Below are 19,139 nucleotides of genomic sequence, written 5' to 3' on the forward strand. Positions count from 1 at the left end.
AATTGCTAGTTCTTTTCTTAGGATCCACTGCTTTTTTGATCGGTAAATTAGGTCCTCTGCTCCGTAGTCTGTTTTCCAATACTGACCTTGTTTATTGTACTGACTACTTGAATTTCTATGTGAAATATTCTAGAAGGAAATGAAGAGTACATAAACATCCCTCCACATACCCTCCACACTGAAAAATTTCATCTCAGCCCCTTGCTAAAGACAATTGATTCCAAAGAATTCAAAGAAACAATGAACAGAATTAATGTACTTTCCCCTTTTTATTCAGTAGTGGGAAGATTTACTAAACCTGCCACACATTAGATTAGCTGATGAAGTATTTTGATATTTGCCCCTACTGCATATAGCTATTGCTTTTGATTTAGTTTCTTGTTTACTTTTAACTTATACTTTGATTTCATATCTTAATTATTTAGGTCAGATGTGAATTGCCTTACTTAACCTGTAATGGCAGTGACATCAAAGGGAAAGGGACAGATGGGAGGAGTTTCAGTGGGATTTTAGCAACTACTTCTGAATATTTATTTATTTATATATTTTTTTTTACGTGTTTTCTACACTTAGTTCTAGTGCACCCCAGATAAAGGCACAATTTTCCTCAAAACTCAAAAGCAGCTATAAGTGAATGAAAACTTTTAAAAATGTTGCCTTTAATCTTTTTTCCTTGAGTTATATGTGAAGAAATCTGTGGCTCAGGCTGTGCTCAGTACTTGCATGTTTCAAATGCTTGTTCTAGATTGAAGAGCAACCCACTTTGGCATTTACTTTTCTTACCTTCCCTCTATGAGGGAGTCCCATGCATTCCTGAGCTAAGAGGCTGTGGGTTGAGGAGATCCTTCTATTATTGTCCACCCTAAGATCCCTGGAGGACTGGGGGCTGCTGAGCACTTATCTCTCTTTACAGAAGTCGAGGGTGAAAGAAGGGTCTTATCTAGGGGCCACATTTAGTAAATTATGATCAAACTCTGGTTTTCTGACCCTTACATTTAATACTTAGCATCAGTGGTCTGTTTTCTCCAAATATTGTTTTACCTTATGCCACCGTCTCTCCCAAAGACAGGAGTAATGGAGCAGTGCTTTTGGAAAGTCCATACAAACAGGCTGTCATACGAATGATACTGAACATTTGATTTTTTTTTTTTCTTCCCAGGATTCATTCCTGTCTGTAGTCTTGGAGTGGCTCAAGTGGGCAGGATGAACTTTGGAAAGGATGTCAGCACCTTGAAATATTTCACCATCTGTGGCTTACAAGAGGGCTATGAGCCATTTGCTGTTAACACAAACAGGGATATTACCATGTGGCTAAGCAAGAGGCTTCCTCAGTTTCTCCAGGTCCCACCAAATCATGAGCATATCGAGGTTTGCTTTTTCTTTAAAATTCAGACCATTGTTGGAGGGGGAGATGAACCATGAGAGACGATGGACTCTGAAAAACAAACTGAGGGTTCTAGAGGGGAGGGGGGGTGGGAGGATGGGTTAGCCTGGTGATGGGTATTAAAGAGGGCATGTTCTGCATGGAGCACTGGGTGTTATGCACAAACAATGAATCATGGAACACTACATCAAAAACTAATGATGTAATGTATGGTGCTTAACATAACATAATAATGAAAAAAAAATTCAGACCATTGCCAAAAACAAGGGATGAATGTCTTTATGCATGGGAATTCCCCCTTGGACAATTATTGCCACTTACTTAAAAAGGTGGCCCTAAAGTGCTACATAGTAGTGGAATCTAAGCACAGCATTAGATTCTGATGTTAAGTACTTTATGAGTACCTGATTAGACTGATTAACAATAATCAATTCTCTTTTTATATAGTCAACACCAGGCTCAATAGGAATAAATATAATTGTAACATGGACTTCCCAAACTGTCCTTGGAATCAGAAGCAGAGCTATGAGTCTGTAATACAGGACTCCCTGTGTTTAATCTTGTCATTTGCAAAATTATGCCACGCGTGGCCGTGTTCAGGGTTTGAAAGATGTGATATCTGTTAGCGATCTTTAGAATCAGGAGGTCGACGGTGTTGATTCACATCTGAGCTCTCGCTTCTTCATTTGCTAGGTGACCAGAATAGACGGCACCATAGACAGTTCTCCATGTTTGAAGGTGACTCAGAAGTCCTTTGGTTCTCAGAAGAGCAGCACCGATATCATGTTCTATCGCCTGAGCATGCCTATCGAGTGCGCAGAAGTCTTCTCCAAGACGGTGGCAGGAGGACTCCCAGGCGCCGGCCTCTTTGGGCCCAAGAATGATCTTGAGGACTATGATGCAGATTCTGACTTTGAGGTTCTAATGAAGACCGCTCATGGCCATCTGGTGCCAGATCGAGTTGACAAAGACAAGGAAGCCACAAAACCAGAATTTAATAACCACAAAGATTATGCTCAGGAAAAGCCCTCTCGTCTGAAACAAAGGTCATTGATCCATGCAACATGATTTTAAATGTGTAGTTATTATGTGGGGAGGGGTATACAGGAGAGAGCAAGGGATTTCCCAGTGTCAACTTCTTCCTCCTCCTCCTCTACGTATAAAGGATTCAACAGGGGACAAGAAAGCAACCTGTTTGCCATCTCGTTTGTTACCACAGACATAATCTATCCCAAGTTACTTATTTAAGGCACTTCTTTATTGTGGTAAGAAACGCATAACAAAATTTGCCATTTTAGCCATTTTTTTTAAGTGTACAGTTGAGTAGCGTGAAATAGATTCACATTGTTGTGAGACAGGTCTCCAGAAATTTTTCATCCTGCAAAATTGAAACTCTGTACCCATTAAACAACTCTCCTTTTCCACCTCCCCGCCAGCCTGTGGTCATCACTGTTCCACTTCTTATTTCTATGAATCTGACCACTTTATGAAGTGGAATCATACTGTATTTTTTTTTTTTCTGTGTGCGATTGACTTAACTCAGCGTAATGTCCTCAAGGTTCATCCGTGTTGCTGCATGTGTCAGAACTTCCTTCCTTTATAAGGCTGAATATTACCCCATTGAGTACAGACACATTTTGTTTATCCATCCATCCATTGATGGACTTTGGATTGAGTCTACCTCTTGGCTATTGCAAATAGTGCTGATAGGAACATGCATGTGTGAATATATTTTCAAGGCCCTACTTTAAATTATTCTGGATATACTCCCAGAAGTGGAATTGCTGCTAGTTCTGTTTTTAAGTTTTTGAGGAACCTTCCTACTATTTTCCATAGCAGTTGCACCATTTTATATTCCCGCCAACAGTGCACAAGGGTTCCAATTTCTGCACATTCTTAGCAACCCCTGTTACTTTCCGATTTTTTGATAATGGCCATCCTAATGGCTGTGACATCTCTGCGGTGGTTTTGATTTGCATTTCCCTGATGATTAATGGTGTTGAATATCTTTTCATGTGCTTATAGGCCATTTGTGGATCATCTTTGGAGAAATGTCTTTTCAGGTTCTTTGCCCCCCCTTTTTTTATTGGGTTATTTGCTTCTTTGTTGTTGAGTTATAGGAGTTCTTTATATATTCTGGATATTAACCCCTTATCAGATATATAATTTGTAAGTATTTTCTCCTAAGAGTTTTTAAAAAAATTTTTTTATTGTTATGTTAATCACCATACATTACATCATTAGTTTTTGATGTAGTGTTCCATGATTCATTGTTTGTGTGTAACACCCAGTACTCCATGCAGAACGTGCCCTCCTAAGAGTTAGTTTTTAAGATGTTTATATTTATGTTCTTGGTTGAAACTTAGAGAGTATTCTAGAGTATACTCTCTTCAGTAGTATTTTTTTATAGACAAGAAGGCAAGTTATTTTAGCATCCTTTTTTGCACTAAATCCTAATTTCTCAACCTCAGCATGATCAATGCTCTGGGTCAGATAATTATTTGATATGAGCGTCTGCCCTGTTAATTGAAGGATATTTAGTAGCATCCCTGGCCTCCACCCACTTAGATGTCAGTGGCACACACCCCCAGCTGCATCAACCAGAAATGTCTCCAGATAGTACCAGATGTCCTCTGGGGAGCAAAATCACCCTTATTTTGAACCACTCTACTAACATGATTATATGCTCATGTTCCAGTGAGGCAGAACATTTTAATGTTGCTTATTCTTAGTCCTGTAATATATTTCAGATTTTTGCTTAGAAGAACAAAGCCAGATTACAGCACGAGCCATTCTGCAAGACTCACTGAAGATGTCCTTGCAGATGATCGGGATGATTATGATTACTTGATGCAAACGTCCACGGTATGAGGTTGCAGCTTTTGTCACTTACTCCTCTTTGTCACTTATTATGTGTTGCATTTCAAAGAGTTCATTTTCATTCATCCTATTTAGTCAGCTTATTTTAAAATAATTATTTGCTTATATTTTTGGGGCCAAAATTTTGAAAAGCATAGGTATATTCTGATGTATATTATGTACTAAGGGAACTATTTTAGGCAAAATATCCTCATGGTGTGTTTAATCCTGATTTTGCTATCCCGTTTCTTGGAAAAATTTTGATTTCCACTTAATTTTTCAAAGTGCGTATGATTTCCTTCATCTTAGTGATACGTCTAAAGGAAGATGATTTAAAATACTTTGTTGGAGGTCACGTTTTGCCATCTACCATTTACCATTTCCAAAACAACTTTTCCTAAAATGCCAAATGGGAAAAAATATATAGTTCTACCCCTCGTAGAGTGTCCCCATGTTTGAGCTAGATTTTCACTTATTACTTCTGAACTATTTCAAAGTGATTTTAAGGTGTCAAAATATTATGTTATTGGTAGGAAAGGTGAAGCATATTCAAAGAGGTGGGTGACAGGCATAAAAACTCAGCATTGATTAGTATGCTTCTGTAAACTTAAGAATATGAAACTTAACCTGCCTACATGGATTATTTTTCTACATAAGCATACTATATATGTACACATACATTTGTATGTATGTTATGGATGTACATAAAACATACATACTTACGAGTATAAAAAGCCTCAAATCACTTAGAATGTTTGCTCTGATAAAATCTTTTCTCTTTTTCCCATTATTTGTGATTTAATTTCCCTTCTCTCTGTTTTCAGACCTACCTCACAGTGTCAGTTCTTTGTACCTATAACATTTGAATTAGGCCAAATGATTTTAAACAAAGAAATACAGTCTTAGGCAGCTCAAAGACATTGCATATCAAAGTTTTGTTTCTTCTTACTTTGCCAACACTTGGTTTTACTGTCTTGACAGTACTATTACTCAGTGAGAATCTTTCCTGGCCAAGAACCTACTAACGTCTGGGTAGGCTGGATTACATCAGATTTCCATCAATATGATACAGGCTTTGACTTGGACAGAGTTCGTACAGTAACCGTTACTCTAGGAGACGAAAAGGGAAAAGTGCATGAAAGGTCGGTTTTTCTCAATTTTCTTTTTACATGAATGATATCTGATGAAAATGTTGATAAACCTAGGTGTTTTTTTCCACCCCCACCTTGGATTTCATGTCCAGGATAATATTGTATTTATAGGAACAATATCATCAAACCATTAATGTCAGTTCCTTTTTGTTACTCCTACAAACCAGTAAGGAATCTGAATATATTAAAAGTGAAAAACATTATAGAAGTAAGAGGAGTGCATCCTTTTTGGGTAAAAATTGTATATTCCTTTAGGTGACACTGTGTGACTAACAGTTTGGGTTACCCGTCCTTAGCCTTTGTTTTAGGGATTAGGGATGGGTGAATGTGAGATCTCTGTGGTCTGAAATGTGTCTTGGGAACTGTTTATGTGGTGGGGAGAAAAAAATGAAGAGAATATGGGCTAGTAGTTGAGACCAGGTGGACGCATTTGAACTCAGACTGAGGAGTAGTGGGTTCTTTCCTCAGCTTTGCCATTGACTCGCTGTGTGGCTTTGGGTAAGTCACTTACACTTTCTGTGCCATCCTTTTTCATTTGTAAGACAAAACCAAACTCAAACCAAACCTTCAAAAAAGTGAAGAAGGCTATCTTCCTTGCAGAATAAGACAAGAGAAGATCTGACCATTTGCCTCTACCTTTTGTGCCCATGCATCCTCTCTGATCTGCTGTGACAGGTCTCATAGAAAAAGTCCTCCATAACCTTGCTTCTCTTCTCTACCTGCACCATCGTTTGTAGTGACTGGAAGCTCACTCCCCTGCCTTTAGGTTGTAACACTGGAGCCCTGGAGACAGTGGGCTGAGCCAAAATCTCCAGTCAGGAGTGCTTTATACATCAGTATGGGGGTCCCAAACCACCTGTCCCCGGGAATATTCTTGCAGGACACATTTGATTTTTCAGAGATGGCAATAGTATAAGGAAATAACCCAACAGAGGGGATGGGATACCTGAGAGATGATTTTAGCATAAGAAATAAGAGGGTAGGGAAGGGTTGTCGAATCTTATGTAAGTAGGGCGAAGAAACAGAGCCAACTTGATTATTCCGAAACTGACTTTATCTCAGCCTTCTTTTTCTTTTCCTCCTACTTGCCTGCCTTTGACTTTTTTTTTTTTGATTGTTTCATGAACACATTCACTCTGTTGTGGCAGAGAAAGGGAAGGAGGCAAAGCTCAAATCACGTTTATTACCATCTCTGGTAAAGGTTTTGGTGAGGGTGAAACAAGGGTTTGTTGTTAATATCATTTATTTTAATGCATATTCTAGCTAATTTTTTCTCTCATAACAGATCACCAGAAATTGTCCACAAAGGGGCATAATTTTAGCCAAATTTTAAATATACTGAATCACTGATGGCTCACATAGAATTTGCCTCAGGATTTTGATAGTGTTTGGAAATGAATGCTTCTCATCCCTGAACAAGTGGTTTAAAAAGAAAAAAAAAAAACAAAACCCTATGAGAATGAAAATTGCAAATTTGGATGATTATTAAACAGTTAAACTTTTTTGAACCTCAGAAAAAGGTCCAGTTTGGTTTGAGTTTTTGGAGGGAAGGTGCAGGTCAGTTTTTACTTGGTTCCAACTTGTTGACCTGTCTCCATTAGGTGCGAAATTCAGAGATGTGTAAGACCTGATTCAGAATGTCCACGAAGTCAATGGAGTTTTGCTCAGAATCACAGAATCGGGCCCATTGTGCACCTCTCCCATTACAGCATGAGCTTGTTGCTTGCGCAGCATAATTTAGGTTTAGTTTGCAAGATATAGCTTTCTGTCATGTCTGTGGTCGTACGAAGATGAAAATATGTTTGTTTTTTTTTTTTTTTGAAATTCAGCATCAAACGCAGCAACTGCTATATGGTGTGTGCGGGTGAGAGCATGAGCCCCGGGCAGGGACGCAACAACAATGGCCTGGAGATCGGGTGTGTGGTGGACGCTGCCAGTGGGCTGCTCACGTTCACCGCCAACGGCAAGGAGCTGGGCACGTACTACCAGGTCTGTGGGCAGAGATGGTGGCATGCTTCCAGAAAGAAAGCTTTTTCTCCCCATGAGAGGAAAAACACATTTTAGACCAAAAAGTACAACAGAAATTAGAAGAAAACAATGGGGTGCCTAGGTGGCTCAGTCGGTTAAGCCTCGACTTTTGATTTCAGCTCAGGTCATGATCTCAAGGTCATGGAGTTGAGCCCTGGGTCAGGCTCCCTGCTCAGCAGGGAGTCTGCTTAGGATTCTCTCTCTCCCTCTGTCCCTCCAGCTTGCATGCGATCCCTCTATCTCTCTGTCTCTCTCTCAAATAAATTAAAATCTTAAATAAAAAAAAGAAATTAGAATAAAATGAAAAGAGATCTAGATGAGTTTAATTCTGCCCTTTTTATCTCTGTTTGAATAATAACAGTGCCTTTCAGAGGAAACAGTACATTCCTCCAGAAATGTTCATATGATAATGCCATTAAATAATCCAAATTTATTGAAAGGGGATATCTGTCTGAGAGAATGCAAGTGTCCAGTCCCTTTCTGTAAAGTGTTCCTTAGTCGTTATAAAGAAAATATTTTTTCTTTGTGTTCCTTCATTGTCTAATCTTACCAAATTCATTTGTTTGTTTAAGGTGGAGCCAAGTACAAAATTATTTCCTGCAGTGTTTGCACAAGCTACAAGTCCCAATGTTTTCCAGTTTGAGTTGGGAAGAATAAAGGTAAGAAAGACTCATTGCTGATATTATATTTGGGGTCTTTCTATTAGGGAATACCAGTTATTTCTTTAAATGAATTCAGTATTTTTTTTTTAGTACTGATATCAGTTACATAAATGATCCTTTAAAAGAAAGGTAAGCCATGCTTGAAAGTTCTGTAATCTTCTTCAGGTCACTGGGGCAACGAAATTAATTAGAAAGGGTTTCTGCAACAATTTAAAGTATTTATTAATTCATTAAAATAGTTAAGAACAAAAAAAGGCTTCTCTGTGGTCATCATAAATATATTATTCAAGAAAACTAGGCTTATATGGAACAAAAATGCCAAATAACATACCATTCGATAATCATTGAACTCACAGGTAAGCTAGTAAATGGGCTTAAAGACACGAAACTGCCACATAATGGTAAGTGCTAGAATAGTGCAGGTGTAGAGTACTGTGGAACAAGTGGAAGAACAAAGAAGTTGGAGGTTGGACAGGGTGTACCAAATAAAGCTAAAGGAAGAGGGGACATGTAGATTGATTCTTAACCATTGAATAAGAGATCTCAGAATACATTTAGTAGGAGAGGCCATTCTAGACAGAGGGCGCAAGAAAGCAAAGGTATGTGAATCACAGTGCTAAAGGTTAAGGAATTCAATGCAACTTAACCAAGGGTGCCTTCCAGGATGTGGCTGGAGATTAACGTGGATAGAAGGGAGACCGAGTCCAAGCTGGAAAGGCCTTGAATGCCATGCTAAGAAGTTGGCACCTGTTATGTGGACATTGTTGATCCATTGGAAACTTGAAGCAGGGGCTTGAGTATAATGAAACCTGTTTTGGAAAAATACATTGGCAGTCATGTGGAGGTGGCAATGTGGGGAAGTATCTGCTCTCTCAAGAATGAGAACAGGCAGGAAAATTGAGGTACCCCAATTTGATACTGTCTTCATGGGACAAGACGATGAGAGCTGTGGAAGTCATAATGGAGGGAGAATGTTAAATGAGAAGATGTTGTAGAGGAGAAATGAATAAAATGTGACAGTTAATTGGATTGATAGGATTTGTTGCTGAATTGGATCCAAGTACTCAAGGAGAATGAAGATTCGAGGATTAAATTATTATTATTACTACTTTTTTTTAGTTTGGACAACTAAGGGATGCTAATACAATAAGCAGAAGAGCTTGTTGAAATGCAGGAAAAGGAACTGAATTGAATTTTGCAATTGTAAATTTGAGATGCAAGGCACACATCAGGATGCATACCATAGGCAGTTTTACAGGGCTGGCTCGGTGACTTTGGACATTTTTTTTCCTTCAACTGTGTGAGCTCAGTTTCTGCCTTTGTAAAATGAGATTCTCAGTAGCCACAGGAAGGCAAATATAATATGGACTAAAGGAATCTGTGACTCTTATTCGTTAGGAAGGCTTCCGTGACCTTGCCAGAAGAATTTCAGCAAAATGATGGATGAAACTATATTGTAGCAAATTCAGCACTGAAAATGAGAGAAAGACAGCAAATTTGGATGGTTTTTTATATATATATATAATTTATATATTTTATGTATATATATATTTTATATATATATATATAACTTAACCAAAAGATCAGTCGTTTCTTAGAACTCTGACTCATGTTGGTCTATTTGACATTTCCATCTGGGTGTTTTACAGACATTGCAAATTAAATATGTCTAAATATGTCCAAAATAGAAGTGCGGACCATCACACCTCCTCCTCCTAACCTGTCCAATCTACAGTCTTCTTCATGTCAGTAAATAGCAAACCCACTTGCTCAGGCCCACAACCTTGAGGTCATGCTTGACTTCTCTCCTTGACATTCCGCATCCCAGTTCCATCTGCCAGCTAATCCCTGGCCCGCAACCTGTTGCCATCGCCCCTTTTGATGATCACACCGATCTCCATCACCATCATTCCTCATCAGGTTCCTCCAGTAGCCTCTTGATGGGGTCTCCTGAATTCCCCCTTGCCCATCTGTTCATCGCACAACAATCTGAGTGACTGTCACTGCTCTCAAAAAGAATCAGATTGTGCCATTCCACTGCTTGAAACCCTCTTTCCCTGAACACAAAAACCCGAGGTCTCATGATGGTTCTCAAGTCTAAACAGTCTGCTCTCCTATTACCTCCCTGACTTCATCTCCTGCTGCTCTCCCCTCCTTCGTTCCACTCCAGCCACCCTGGCCTCCAACTCTTCCTCAAACTTGCCAGGCAGACTTCCTCCTCGGGTCCTTTGCGTTGACCGTCCCTTCTGCATGGAAGTTTCTTCCCCTGCAAGTCCATATGCTTCTTCTTTGGGTCCTTCTTTATCACCTTCTCAGTGACTCCCCTTCTAACTACTCTGTTTATTATTCCTGCCCTGCCTTCTGGTTCCTCCATCCTGGGTCTGTTGTTGAATCTGCTTTCTGACTATTTTTTTTTTTATCTCCAATAAAAAAAAGATGGGAGCTGGATGAGAGGAGGGGTTTTGTGTATTCTGTTCCTTCAGTGCCTAAAGCAATGCCAGGCCTTTTTTTTCCCCCCCATTAGCAGGGGAGAATAGGAAAGTAGCTTGAGGATGAAACCGTGTATAAGTATACAGTAGACAAGGCTTTATGGGAGAGGGAGACACTGAAGGTAATGGGAAAAGTGAGGTCATTGTTTTTATATGGCCCATAAGAGGTAGGTGGGGATAGTATCAAGGTCATAAGTGGACGAATAAGTTTTGGCGCAGTAGAGATCTCTCTTTCCTTGAGACCAGACGGAAGGAATTAGGAAGGCTGAAGATGATATGTATTGGAGGTGGAGGAAGGTGAATGACAAATAAATTGTGTTAATGATGAATTCTGTTTCCTTGTGTAATGGTCCCGTTTATTTGTTGAGCTGTCTCCAGAATACCACCGGCTACTAAAGCCTGATAAACCTGACAGTGAATGGGTGAGTGGTTGAAGGAGGAGGTGGGTGACAGGGGACAGACAAGGAGAGAGCCAAGTGAATGTAACTCTTTCCAGAGTTGGGTGCCAAAAGCAGCCTGAAGGCTTGCCGGATTTCACTGAGGGCCCAGCTCGGCAAAGAAATATGAAAATTCTGTGGTTATATTTGGTTGCCATTGCGTTCCCAGGTAGCCAGAGAGTGTATATGAAAGCAATATCCCCAACCAGTTTTAGATACGTTCTCTCATAATATTTTCTCCTCTTGTCCTTGTAGGAGCAACTCAATCCAAGTTCTGTTATTTCTTGTATTGACTTTGCTGGACGCAGAGGGTATCTTATTTCCAGTATCTCTCTCCTGTGCAGGACTGTGGTCATTACTTCATTAACCCCCAAAACTGTTATAAATTAATTCTTTCTCTGCTCCCGCATTCCCTAGAATGTGATGCCTCTATCGGCGGGATTATTCAAGAGCGAGCACAAAAATCCTGTGCCACAGTGTCCACCGCGTCTCCACGTGCAATTTCTATCCCACGTCCTGTGGAGCAGGATGCCCAACCAGTTCCTGAAGGTCGATGTCTCTCGAATAAGTGAGCGCCAAGGCTGGCTAGTGCAGTGTTTGGATCCTCTGCAGTTCATGTCTCTTCATATCCCGGAGGAGAACAGGTCAGCCCCGCGTGCCCTTTACTGTCTGATTGGGACCCTTCGAAATCGGGGGTGTTGCTGGGGATACAAAAGAAAGCTTAAAAATATCTAATTTCTTGGGGGCAATGGAGATATTATTTCACATATTCCAAGTTGAAATCTCTTTCTCATCTACTTTGTTACTGAAACAAAATTATTATACCACCCTTGAAGGGGCCATAGGATATTGTTCCTTTCCTCTCGTTTTATCTCCGCTAAGAGCAGGTAAACATTCAGACAAGTACAGCTGCAATCTGACTTAAGACTTAGCGGTTGGACAAGGTCTGCGCCAGGCTGGGGTGGGCGATGCGTGTGGTCCATGGGCTTTCTTACCCTGAGACCCAAGCTGATGGGGCAGCTCCCAGCCTGAGACATAGGGTTTCCGTGGCCAAGCATGGATGTTCAGGAGGGTTAACAGACACCTGAGGTCTCTGAGAACTTCTTTTTGCTTGTGGCAGATGTTACATTCATTCATGTTTTATTGACCCAAGCAAGTCATATAGCCAAGCCCAAAGTAAGTAGGGCGGAGATTACTCCACATACAGGGAAGAAGGAAGAGGGAGAATATGTATAAACAAGAGTATAATCTATATTATATGCTAAGCAGGTGTTTTATTTTATGTTTAGTATTGTCCTTATAACAGATAAAACAATGAGTTATTTCTTTTGCTATCCTCCAGTTGAAGCCATAGCTCATTAACGTATGAATATGGCTACAAGGAGTTGGTGTGGGAAGACAGATTAAACTGGTTGAGGTCTATGCTTTGGTTTACCTTGACCTAAATGTAGAGTTGGGAGATGTAGACTATACATCCTTCAGACTTCCCTTATTCATTCATTCCACAAATATGTCTTAGTTCCCACTGTGTCCCTGGCACTGGATAGTAAATGGTGTATAAAACAGACATGGCTCTTACCTTAAAAGATTTCATGGTCTAGTAGGGAAGAGAGGTGCTTTAAAGGAAGGAATGGGGTGCCATAAAATGAATAATGGGGGGTGGGTTGGAAGGTGGCAGCAACAATGTAGAGTCCTTAGTTGTTGTTTCTAGAAACTGACAGTTTGAGAGTGATTAGACAGTAGATGAAGTTGTGCTCTTCAATAAGAACCTAGAATGCAGATGTTCTGTGTTGCTACAGTGAACAAGTTTATCTATATTTGACCATCGGCCAGGCTAACAGTCTTCTTGAGAGACTGGGGGCCTACTTAAGATATGGGAATCATTGTCCACTATACTTTGAAGGAGAAAGCCTGCTCAATTATAACTTCCCCAGAACTGGATGCTAGCAGCTGAGACCCACAGTTGGGTGGTTTCCTGGAGGTCTAGGGTGGTACACAGGGTGGGTAATCATTCACTTTGGGTTTCTATCGCATAAAGCTTCTGATTCTGAAGTTTGGGAGGTGCGGTCTGGAACAATTCTGCACTGTCAAGCTTTCAATGGAATACCTGTGAGCCGGGCAGCATAGATATGGTAGGTGGGCATGGACAGGATGATAGAGTACCTAAGGACCTGACAGAGCTTAACAACAAATAATCACAAAGAAATCCTCAGCCCCTACTGTGTACCAGGTTAAGTGCAGGATAAATATTAATAAACAAGTCATATAATAACCCATGTTCTGATGAGTTTATATTACACTCTTACCAAGGACGCTTTCCTAGATGAATGAGTCATTCCCTTTATTGTGAATATATCAGGTTTCTACTTTTAATTCTGCAGTGTCACCCATGAGCCATCTTAATAATTTAAATAAATAGTCTAGAAAATTTAGCACATCTAAAGGAATTATGTGCTTTTAAAATTGACTCTATTTTGAAAGGAATGGCTTTACTTTAGGCATATTCTGGCCATACTTTTAAGGTTTTATATGTTGGAAGGTCATGATATGTGGTAGAAGCAAAATGACCTGAATTAAGAGCCCAGTGTCACCAGATTCCCAGCAGAAACTTTCCCAAGTGCAATGTCACAGATCATGTTTGTTTCATGAGCTGCACAAATCTGGTGGAAACCAGAGCTGCGTTGGTGGACATGTGGGGCTGTGAGGCATGTATGAGACAGTAACTCATGTCAGAGGAATTAGCCCTTCACTTGCTTACTTCTGACTGGTCAGTGTAATAGCAAATCATGGGTCAGAGACAAGGGCAACATAGCTTAAGGCAGAGTTTTCTGGCTTCTTGAGCCAGCTTAGCCAAGTTGGAAAGGGACATTCAGGATTTTCCAAGGAGTGCTCAACTTTTGAAAGGAAGGCAGTCCCCACATCCAGATGGATACTGTATCGAAAAGAGGTGCCCCAAACCTTGGGGTAATGGAAGATGAAAAAGCTCCAAGCACTACCAGTTGGAAATTTCCAACATAAAAGAGGAAAACTTGTAACATATGTAGTACTGATTAAGGGGGAAAAAAAAAAAAACCACTATGCTATCATGAAACCTGCCACAGAAAACTATAAAAACAAAAAAGTGTTTCCGTAACTTTTTGAAATTTGTGATGTACACAGATTTCTCCTCTGATTCAGAATTTTGAAAAATGTCCTCTGCATAACCTTGCTCCCACGCTCCTTCCTTCCTCAGATCTGTGGACATACTGGAGTTGACAGAGCAGGAGGAGCTGCTAAAATTCCACTATCACACTCTCCGGCTTTACTCCGCTGTCTGCGCTCTTGGGAACCACCGGGTGGCGCACGCCTTGTGCAGCCACGTGGATGAACCTCAGCTGCTTTACGCCATCGAGAACAAATACATGCCCGGTTTGCTGCGTGCAGGCTACTATGACCTGCTGATTGACATCCACCTTAGCTCCTACGCCACGGCCAGGCTCATGATGAACAGTGAATTCATTGTGCCCATGACGGAGGAGACCAAGAGCATCACCCTTTTCCCCGACGAGAAGAAAAAACATGGCCTCCCAGGGATTGGCCTCAGCACCTCCCTCAGGCCACGGATACAGTTTTCCTCTCCCAGTTTTGTAAGCATTAATAATGAATGTTACCAGTACAGTCCAGAGTTCCCGCTGGACATCCTCAAGGCCAAAACCATTCAGATGTTGACAGAAGCTGTTAAAGAGGGCAGCCTTCATGCCCGGGACCCCGTTGGGGGGACCACTGAGTTCCTCTTTGTACCTCTCATCAAGCTTTTCTATACTCTGCTCATCATGGGGATCTTCCACAATGAGGACTTGAAACACATCTTGAGGTTGATAGAGCCCAGTGTGTTCAAGGAAGCCACCACTCCGGACGAGGAGACGGACACGCTGGAGAAAGAGCCCAGCCCAGAAGATGCCATGCCAGAAGGAGCTGGTGAAGAAGAAGCCAAAGGGGATAAGAGGCCAAAGGAAGGCCTGCTCCAAATGAAACTGCCTGAGCCAGTTAAATTGCAGGTAATCAGAAAAAATGATTTTAGTGAATTTCAGAGTTACTAACTATGAAGGTATTGATACTTGTCTTTGCCTCCTTTACTCTTGGGGGTGATGTGTGTACTTTTGTGTTCCTATGTAATGATAGTTTTTCATAAAATTAACTAACTTCCTGTTGTGCTTTGGGATGTGCCAGTATAATTGTGTTTCATTTAGAATGGAATTCGTGAATTTTCCAATGGAGTCAATTGACAATAGTTCATAAGAGATACCGTTAGTAATTTGCGTCTGTGTGTGTAGGTGTAGGTGTCTACCTGCCAGCTCTTTTTCTCCTCCCTCTTCATTAGCAATTTCTTTGTTGGAATACCTGGAATAGAAGGCATCTCATACCCCTTTCTTACCCTGCCCCCACTTTCTACCAACATACTCTATCAGTTAAAAATCCTTTTGGCTTCAGGTAGAAGAATACGCAACTAACCATTTAATGGATAAGCAGTGAAACCACTTAATTAATTTACATGTGAAGTCTGAAAAGGTACACCGTTCTAGGACATCTAGAATGTTCTCAGGAACCCAGCTCTGAATATTTTCCTGTGCTCCTCAGTGTGTGGTTTTTTTTTTTGTTTTTTTTTTTTTAAAGATTTTATTTATTTATTTGAGACAGAGAGAGCACATGAGAGGGGGGGAGGGTCAGAGGGAGAAGCAGGCTCCCTGCCGAGCAGGGAGCCCGATGCGGGACTCGATCCCAGGACTCCAGGATCATGACCTGAGCCGAAGGCAGTCGCTTAACCAACTGAGCCACCCAGGCGCCCAGTGTGTGGTTTTCATCTTAAAGTGAAATGATCCTGTCACTCATTACCCAGTTATACCAATTTTGAAAAAAAGGTGTTCTAGTCTTTTATTATTATTTTTTAAAGATTTTATTTCTTTATTTGACAGAGAGAGACACAGCGAGAGAGGGAACACAAACAGGGGGAGTGGGAGAGGGAGAAGCAGGCTTCTCGCTGAGCAGGGAGCCCGATGCGGGGCTCAATCCCAGGACCCTGGGACCATGACCTGAGCCGAAGGCAGATGCTTAACGACTGAGCCACCCAGGCTCCCCCTAGTCTTTTATTATTGTTGGGGAATCGTTCCCATAGGGCCCTCTGGCTAACTTCTCATTATATATCTTAGTCGCCTTTGTACCTGTAGCTGCAGAGGAGGCCAGGATGGTAAGTGTCCACCAGAAGAACATGTATTTACCCTTTTGGCTTAGAAAAATTATGTTTTATCCCCTGGGACCAAGCACAGTGCTGTGTACACAAAATCAGAATTCTGTTCATGGAAGAGTTGGCCACTAAGCATGTCTGCCACGGATTTTGATTTGATATGCATTAGCCATTTAAAGATCGAGAAATTAAATCTGTTATCTTTTTTCATCATGTTTTTAGATGTGCCTGCTGCTTCAGTACCTCTGTGACTGCCAGGTCCGGCACCGGATAGAAGCCATTGTGGCCTTTTCAGATGACTTTGTAGCAAAGCTCCAAGACAATCAACGCTTCCGATACAACGAAGTGATGCAAGCCTTAAACATGTCAGCTGCACTCACTGCCAGGAAAACGAAGGAATTTAGATCGCCCCCTCAAGAGCAGGTACAAGAATGAAATGGAAATGGAAATGAAATGGAAATTCTTCCTTTTCACTTTGGGTTTTACTTCCTTTAGGATCCATACATTTCGAAATTATAAGTTCCCAGGGTGGTTGTTTTCCTGTTCTCCTTGAATAAGCCAGGTTGACTTAGTCAGTAATTCTTTGTTTCGCCAAAAAAAGTCTACTCAGTTAGCTTAAACAAACAAGAGACTTACTGAAAGGGATCATGTGTATTGTAGACTCTTGGATGAGACCTGTGTGCCAGATTCTGAAGTTCTGCAAATAGAAACAATATCCAGTCACAGGTGGATCTTCTTTGGCTGGCAAGGCACTACCCCAGTGAAAAGGAGCCCTTCCCTCCTAAGACTCAGTGTCAGATACTTTCTGTTTGGTCCCTCCTGAAAGACCAAATGTCACTGCCCCAAGGCTTGCTGGAAGATGGATCATCTGTTTATGGTTCTTCTGATTGCTCACTCTAAACCCAGCTCTCTCCCTGGGGTACAGTAGAACCAGGGGCACATGCTGAGCCAGACAATGAGCTAGTCTGGAATCTACTTCAAGATGGGATGCATAGTGTGGGAAATGACCAAGATGGTGGTGAAAAGGTGTAACTGCCAGATCTCATCTTCAGTCTCCTACCCTTAGCATTTCCCTATCAAGATATCACCAAGTGAAAATGTTTAGGAACTAATAGCAGAATTTGTTTTCTCACCAGAATGTAATTTCTTTGAGGGAGGGGACATGGAATTTTGTTCATTGCCATGAACAACATGTATTGAGCAGAAAATGAGTCCAAGCTCTCCCAAATTAACTCCATTTGTTAAGCTGCTATTGGGAGGCTCCTACTTCTGGAAAAATGGAGTACAGTTGCCTTTTTCTATTCTTCCTTCTAAGTACGACTAGAAGGAATTACATAAAAATTACATAAGAGACTAGATAGGAAGACTCCAAAAAATAGAAGCAAGGAGACTGGCTATGGAACTTGGGACCTGAGGAACACCGTGGTGGTGAGTCCCTTGGGTTTTCTTTTTGCCTCATCTATCCCAGACTTGGGGGTAAAGGAGCCAGCAACCCAGAAATGTCAATGGACGTCGACAAGAAAAGCCTCAACCAGAGGCTTCAATGTCTAGCCAGAAGATCAAGAAAACCGTCTCTCTAGCAAAACCGAAAACTTTTAGGTACTAAACATACTACTCCAGCCGAACACTAAACAGAACTGTGCCCCACCCCACCCCAACCAACAGACACTGAGGGGGGAGCCTAGACTTCCACCTTCATCAGGCTCTAATGAGGTGCTCCAGGTGGAACTGTGGGGAGCTGGTGAGTGGTAATGTGGCCTGCTTCTTCCAGAGTGTCAGTAGAGACCAGAGAGGGAGAAGTATATGGCACTCTTGCCCTTACCAGCCAGGGTTGTATGAGTACAGGTCTAGTGGGGAACTGGATTTCCCAATCTCACCAGTGAGAACAAGGACTTCTTCCTCTCTCAAGTGTCCATGGAGGCTGAGTAAGGAAATGGGCTTCCATTCCCACCTGGCAGTAGCAAGTAACAAGGCAGCTCAAACTCTTCTCCTGATAGCTAGTGTCAGAAGACTCCAGACATTTAAATATGGTCCAGAAGTCTCATAAGACCAAAATGTCAAGGTTTCCATTTAAAAAATCACTTATCACACCAAAAGCCAGAAAAAACTTGAAGGAAGACAAGACAATCAATACATACCAACTCTGAGGTGACGAAGATGTTCAATTTGTCTGACAAGGCTTTTAAAGCAGCCATCATAAAACTGCTTCAAAATGGGGGGGAAAAAGTCTTCACAAAGAAATAAAGATAGAAGAACCAATGGAAATTTTAGAACTGAAAAATAACCAGAATAAAGAAACCTTCAGTGAATGGACTTAGCAGCAGAAGGAAGGAGAAAGAGAAAAGAATCACTGAACTGAAGAGAGAACAACAAGAATTACCCAGTTCAGGGATGTCTGGGTGGCTCAGTCTGTTAAGTGTCCAACTTTTGATTTTGGCTCAGGTCATGATTTCAGGGTCGTGAGATTAAGCCCCATGTCAGGCTCTGTGATCAGCTGGGAGTCTGCTTGAGATTCTGTCTTTCCCTCTCCCTCTCCCTCTGCCTCCTCCCTGCTCCTGCGCGCGCGCTCTCTCTCTCTCCAGTAAATAAATAAATAAATAAATAAATAACCGATCTTTAAAAATAAAAAAAGAATTACCCATTCTGAAAAACAGAAAAAGAAAAAGCCCCAGGAACCTGCAAATATAACAAAAGATCTAACATTTGTGACATTAGAGTCCCAGAGATAGGAGAAAGAAGGGGAACTAAAAAATAAACAAACAAACAAACAAAAACCTTAGAACAATAATGGTTAAAACATTTCAAGTTTGGCTGGGGTGCCTGGGTGGCTCAGTCGTTAAGCGTCTGCCTTCGGCTCAGGTCATGATCTCAGGGTCCTGGGATCGAGCCCCACATCGGGCTCCCTGCT

At 41.3% G+C, this 19,139-nt stretch overlaps 1 protein-coding gene across 1 annotated transcript in view; it reads left to right on the top strand.

Annotated features, from left to right (window-relative positions):
- Nucleotides 1–19,139, top strand: part of RYR2 (ryanodine receptor 2) — a 652,366-nt gene that overhangs the window by 431,762 nt on the left and 201,465 nt on the right. Inside the window, exons 30-38 of the mRNA XM_081824340.1 lie at nt 1,160–1,368; nt 2,078–2,430; nt 4,135–4,249; nt 5,225–5,385; nt 7,224–7,383; nt 7,995–8,081; nt 11,428–11,654; nt 14,243–15,047; nt 16,454–16,654. Of these exons, the coding sequence (XP_081680466.1) occupies nt 1,160–1,368; nt 2,078–2,430; nt 4,135–4,249; nt 5,225–5,385; nt 7,224–7,383; nt 7,995–8,081; nt 11,428–11,654; nt 14,243–15,047; nt 16,454–16,654 (2,318 nt within the window). The remainder of the gene's footprint in view (nt 1–1,159; nt 1,369–2,077; nt 2,431–4,134; nt 4,250–5,224; nt 5,386–7,223; nt 7,384–7,994; nt 8,082–11,427; nt 11,655–14,242; nt 15,048–16,453; nt 16,655–19,139) is intronic.

This window comes from Leptonychotes weddellii, chromosome 6 (genome assembly GCF_054177405.1).
Source record: "Leptonychotes weddellii isolate Sample4059 chromosome 6, ASM5417740v2, whole genome shotgun sequence".
Lineage (NCBI taxonomy): Eukaryota > Metazoa > Chordata > Mammalia > Carnivora > Phocidae > Leptonychotes > Leptonychotes weddellii.